Raw genomic sequence first — 5,898 nt, forward strand, 5'->3', positions numbered from 1 at the left:
TATAAATTAAAGATTTTTAGTAAAAGCTTCAAATTTGTGCATATTGTAACTAGAAAATTTATAGGTATAAAATAAATAACTATAGACTGGTAAATAATTTTGAACAAGTTCGTATTTTTAAGCTTCAGCTGAATTTTTTCCTTCTTGGTTTTGGGGTTTCGCAAGCCTATTGCGTAGCTGAAATTTGTTTGTTTGGCTATTCTTATTTGTAGTATGATTAATTAGAGAAGAAGAAGAATAAGAAGGTATTGACTAATGGCGGGGATATGAAAAATAGCTTATGTTATAAGGGTTTAGGTGAGAGTGTATAAAAATTGCAGTGTTGTTCACCCCTAGGGTTCGTGGTTTGCATTTGGGACATTCATTTTCCCTGATTTAGGTGTTACTCGTTTATAAAATTGTCTTACTGATCATATATATATATATAAGAGAATAGTGCGTAAGATGTTCGGAAATTACTACCAATGTAGCTCTATGGAGTTTGATTGGTTATATTTGCATTCATTGGTTGAGGCCTTATCAAATTGAGTGTGCTAGTTGGCAATGTTCCAAATTACCTCAGCTTTCCAACCTTGCTCGTACATCATCTAAAATATTATCATTCTTTCCTGAAAGGGAGCATTTGTTACAAAAAAATTTGCAGATATGTCAATGAAGTTGACACCTTCAAAGCGGCCAAATGATTGGAGCCTTCCAGAAACAAATGGCCGAGCGAAGTGGCAGAAATCGTCATCTTTTAATTCCCAGAGATCACCTGGGGTAGTTCGTATATTATGCCCTGCTTCAAAAATAGATTTCCTTATCGGAGAGGGTAGTAGCATTATTTCTAGGATACGAGAAGAAACTGGCGCAGAGGTTCGAGTTGAGGATAGTGTCGTTGATTGTGATGAGAGGGTAATAGTTGTTGCAGGTTCAGGAAAAGAAGATGAAATGGGAACCAAACAACTCCAGGCTGATGTTGAGGAGAGTGAAACTAAGGAAAAAGATGGCTGCAACGCTGAAAATGGTGATAAGGGTGAGAATAAGGCATCCCTTCCGGCAGAAAATTCAAAAATTGGAAAGGAAACTGAATCTATTCAGAAAGCTCTATTCTTGGTATTTGATAGGATGGTCGAAGGAGGAGTAGGAATGGATGGAGGAGATGAAGAGGGTAATAATTCTTCCTCATTAATTATAAGATTGCTTGTATTCTCCAGTCAAGTGGGCTGTTTGCTAGGTAAAGGTGGTAGTGTGATAAAGCAGATGTCGTCTGAAAGTGGGTCACAGATACGAATTCTTCCCAGGGACAAACTACCTGCATGTGTGTCTTCATCTGATGAATTGGTTCAGGTACATTTGCTGATATTTATTTATTCATTTCGTGCAAGTTGTAGTCAACTTGATTCTCTCAGCTTAGCCATTAACTGTCATCAATGTGATCATTTATCTGTCTGAGTTGTGTCGTAATTCTGCCTGTTTTCTTGCCTGCATTGCACGATGTTTTGAAAAGTCTGGCTTAATATTGATATAGCAGTAGTTTCCACGTTGGGAGGTGCCCTGATTAACTTTGGTGACAGAAAATGGCCCTCGTATCTATACAATGCAATTTAGAAAGTTGTATACTCTTCTTGTTGAGTTTATGGTGAATACTGATTCATCAACATCTCATTTCCTGCCTTGTTTCACAGAGCTGATCATTGTGAAATATTGTTTGCTGCTTTATGCAGTTCTCTGTTATTCAAATCTTGTCATATTAACCATAATCCTGGATACATTCCTAATTGTTATGTTGCAGATTTCTGGGGAGCGTGATGCAGTTAAAAAAGCTCTTGAAATCGTTGCTCGACAATTACTTGAGAGTTCCTCTTGGGATCAGGATTTTCTCTCTGCTGATGCTGGCGGTCCATCTTCTCAGTCTCTTGGAGGTCCGCTGTCTAACCGGGAATTGCGTCCACCATCGGCACGTCCTTACCATGGGCAGGGGCCACCTTCCTCTGTTGGATTACGTGTTGGGGAAGTTGGCATGCCTGGTCGAATGAACCCTATTCCTGATGCCTTGACTTTCAGATTACTTTGTCCAGACGAAAAAGTTGGAGGCATAATTGGAAAGGGAGGAAGTATAATTAAAGCACTTCAGCATGAGACTGGGTGTCAAGTCAAAGTTCTGGACGGTGCAGGGGATTCTGAAGATCGAGTTATTGTCATCTCTGGTCCAGCGGTACGATTTGAATCTTTTCTGTATTTGCTTTCTTTTTCCTGGATTCCCTTTAATTGGCAGCTCGGGGTTGTGGGCTCATTCTTTTTGCTGAAGTTGTTACGAGTTTCTTCTTAATCATGCTTCTTTGTTTTTCTATAACCTACCAATAAAAGGCTATGATCGTTCTATTTATGCAGCACCCAGATGATAGAATATCTTTGCCACAAGATGCTGTCCTTCGCATCCAATCCCGAATTTTTAGGGCTGCTCCTGAAAACCAGGACAATGTTATGGTTGCAAAACTTTTGGTGTTCTCCAATCAAATTGGGTGTCTCTTGGGTAAAGGTGGTGGTATAATAGCTGAAATGAGGAAGTCAACTGGAGCTTTTATTCGTATTGTAGGCAAGGATCAAACCCCAAAGTGTGCTGCGGAAAATGAAGAAGTAATTCAGGTATTTTTGTTTTTTGAAATCGGTAACTATAATTCAGGTATTTTTTGCTTTTGCATTTTAGAGGGTTTGTTGCTAATTTATTGTTTTTTAATTTTTTCTATTTTGGCTTAGTTTGATGTCTATGGCACCATTTATTTGGTTTAGGACAGACCTAATTCCTAGTTTTGACTTGCTTCTTACTTTTCTTTTTGGTTGCTCAGATAAATGGAGATGTTGAAAAGGTTCGTGAAGCCCTTCTTCAGATTACTTCCAGATTACAGAATCATTACTTTCGTGATGCATTTCCTTCACACCCCGGGTTTCTGGACCAAGTACCTCCATTCCCTTCACACATGGGAAGGAGAGAATTTTCACCTCCAGGCATGTTCTCCAACATTCGTCCACCATTTCACAAGTTCGATGCTCTACCTCCACATGGTGGTTTCCATCCACATGATGATCATCCTCCCTTTATGCAAAATTTCCATAGGCCAGGCATTCCGCCTCATATTTCTGATAGAATTCCATCTTCAGCACCATGGGGTTCTCAGGTAGCGCTTGGTTGCAGTTATTCTACCATTCTAGTTTCTTGTGACATTTAAACTAGGAGTTGGTTGATTTTTATATATAGGCTACTCCAGCTTTCTCCTAGTAACCACATGCTTGTTGCTTTCATAATGTAATTTAAAGTTAGTGTCAGAATTGTCGTAGTACACGACTTCTTTCTGCTGGAATAAAACGTTCTGATCCAAGAAAAATGACAAACATCAGCGAAATATTATTTTTCTGTACTGAATTGCAGGGACTGGGTGAAGGTGGGGGACAGATAGGCTTCCCAGATTATGCTGGTGGTCCTCGAAATATCGGCGCCTTTGGAGGGTCTGTACTTTATAGATCACGACCAGACTCTTTCATTTTCCTGTCTTTTTGTTTTTGATCTTTTAGAGTTCATTTATGAACTACTATTTCTATTATACATCAATGATATATATTTGTCTCTGTTACACGTGAATTTCATTAATATAGAGGAAGTAATCCTGCTGTGATCACAAGCACTACTGTGGAAGTAATTGTACCTCGATCTGTCGTTCCTGCAATCTATGGAGAAGGTGGGGGATGTCTTCGACAAATATGTGAGGTATGATCTATGTTCTAGCATTTTAACTTTTTTCTGCATTCTACCTTTTATTTCTGTTTGGTCTTTACATAAGGTCATGCCCAATAAAAAGATATATGATCTCCATCTTTATCTATGTAAAATGGATGTATTTGACAAAATATTATTTCCCTCGTTTTGTACGTATTTCTATATATTTTGGTTACCGAGTATTCATTTCTTTGTTCTTAATTATTTTATTGTTCTAGATGCCCACTTGTCTTGCTCTACGTGTTCTGCTCCCATGGTTTTTAATATCAGAAAAGATGGGAGGCGTACTGAACAGAAGTTTGTTTTACCATTTTCTGGGTTTAAATAACGAAATATATCAATATACTGGCCCCGTTTGTTCAAGACATTGTTTGGTACGTTAGATTGATTTTTTGATTAGTTTTTTCAACTGAAAAATCTTTTTCCACACACATAACTTCAACTTCTTTTCAAATGAAATACATGGTCAAACAAAATTTCAACTTCCAATTACCATCTTCAAGTTCAATTTCAAAAGTTTATTTTGCCAAGTTTCAATCAAATCTCTGTTCAAATGTCTACCTAGTGTATTTATGGCAAGCACGAATTTGTTGCGGTGTATGGAAGTATAATATTTTTTGACTCTTCGTTCACTAATTATTTTCTAGATTTCTGATGCTAAAGTCATCATAAATGATCCCAAGCCTGGAGCAACAGAGACTGTGATCATTATATCTGGGACACCTGAGCAGACGAATGCTGCTCAGAGTCTCATTCAAGCCTTTGTAATGGTCGAGACTCAAGCTGCTTGATTGGTGGCAGTGAGGTAATTTCTCAATCCTGTGGACTTTAAACTGAATGTTCTTTGTTTCCACGAGCGGTGTGAATGGAGAGCAGTTAATTGTACTCCCTTTTATCGTTCTTTCTGGCATTGTGAATTCAAAGGACACTGTAATCTTGTACCAGAAGACTTATCGTTATAGTGTTCTGAACAGTGCTGAAGCTGGAGTGCGTGTTGACGGCAACTGGAAGATATGATTTGGCAGTTGCAAGGCAGCAAACTCTTGACGAGGAAAAATATCAGAAGTATTGCAAGTTGGCTTAACAGACTCGGATTCTATGGTGGTGAAGTTTTCACGGAACGTACTGATGTCTTCACTAGAGATGATAAGGGATGGGTTTTTCGTAACATATTTGTTTGCAGACATTTACAGATTGCCCCTTTTTGTCCAACAAATATGATGGTGCCATTCCTCGTCTCAATTTGATAAATGTTGCTTGAAGACCTCATTTTTGGTTCTTATCTCTATGCGTTAAAAGGAACTGCGAAAGCAGTCTAATGAGAATTATTAGATGATAGAGAAATCTTAGAAACCTCTCTTCAGCTTTTGCTTCGTAATACTTACCCCTTGTGATTTGTAATATTGAGCTCACCTCCCCTTAATTTTGCTGTCTTCGTAACAAGTCTATCAACTTATTTATCATTATCAGAGATGAGGTCCCAAATTGTCCCTTATCCTTAATTTTAACTCAAGAAAACATCCTTCTTCTTAGAGTACTAATATTTGTCACTGTTTATCAATTTTGGTGCACTTTCTTCGAACGTCTGTTACTTTGTTAACAGTGAGAGCAGCTCATCTGATATTTTAATTTATTGAAACCCAAATCTCATGTAATATGTTCATGTTAAAGGTAATCAAAATCAGGTAATCATGTATATGACTTGATCCAACCTGTACATTAAATCACTGCCTGATGCATCCAAAGAAGTCACCACTTTTTTAAATAGAATAACTAATGTACTTCTGCCTCTCATCGAGGAAAAGGCAAAGATGCAAAGTTCGTGCTCAAGAAAAGTCATATAAAGTTGAGGTTTGAGTTTTTATGGAAGAATCTGTTGGGGTTTCTTGCTCGATTGCAATTTGCAGTGGTTTACCCTCTACTATGTTCAGTCAACCTTTTTGGCCACCAAGAATTTTGCTCCCGTTTAGCCATGAACTTTGACATTGAAACTTGAAAATTTGAAGTCAGTTCTTGGAAACTTGAAAATATTTGAAGATCAGGAAATTTCACAGCCAAATAGATAAATTTGAAGCCAGTTCTTGGAAACTTGAAAATATTTGAAGATCAGGAAATTTTATAGCCAAATAAATATTTGAAGATAA

The 5,898-nt window shown here is 37.7% G+C and overlaps 1 protein-coding gene across 1 annotated transcript; it reads left to right on the top strand.

The window, feature by feature from the left end:
* The first annotated feature begins 612 nt into the window (after positions 1–612).
* Positions 613–5,249, top strand: LOC107867309 (KH domain-containing protein HEN4). The gene is made up of 8 exons (XM_047411081.1): positions 613–1,329; positions 1,775–2,197; positions 2,374–2,628; positions 2,829–3,158; positions 3,410–3,486; positions 3,634–3,745; positions 4,402–4,559; positions 4,729–5,249. Exons 1-7 carry the CDS (start codon positions 646–648, stop codon positions 4,543–4,545), a joined length of 2,025 nt encoding a protein of 674 aa, XP_047267037.1. The 5' UTR covers positions 613–645; the 3' UTR covers positions 4,546–4,559; positions 4,729–5,249.
* The last annotated feature ends 649 nt before the right edge of the window (positions 5,250–5,898 follow it).

This window comes from Capsicum annuum, chromosome 4 (genome assembly GCF_002878395.1).
Source record: "Capsicum annuum cultivar UCD-10X-F1 chromosome 4, UCD10Xv1.1, whole genome shotgun sequence".
NCBI classification, from domain to species: Eukaryota; Viridiplantae; Streptophyta; class Magnoliopsida; order Solanales; family Solanaceae; genus Capsicum; species Capsicum annuum.

What these genes read in the sequence shown, in the direction of transcription:
- LOC107867309 (XM_047411081.1), top strand. Translation starts at nt 646, where the DNA reads ATGTCAATGAAGTTGACACCTTCAAAGCGGCCAAATGATTGGAGCCTT. An exon ending in AAAATGAAGAAGTAATTCAG is followed by an intron (nt 2,629 to 2,828) that starts GTATTTTTGTTT and finishes TTGGTTGCTCAG; the next exon opens with ATAAATGGAGATGTTGAAAA. An exon ending in CAGCACCATGGGGTTCTCAG is followed by an intron (nt 3,159 to 3,409) that starts GTAGCGCTTGGT and finishes ACTGAATTGCAG; the next exon opens with GGACTGGGTGAAGGTGGGGG.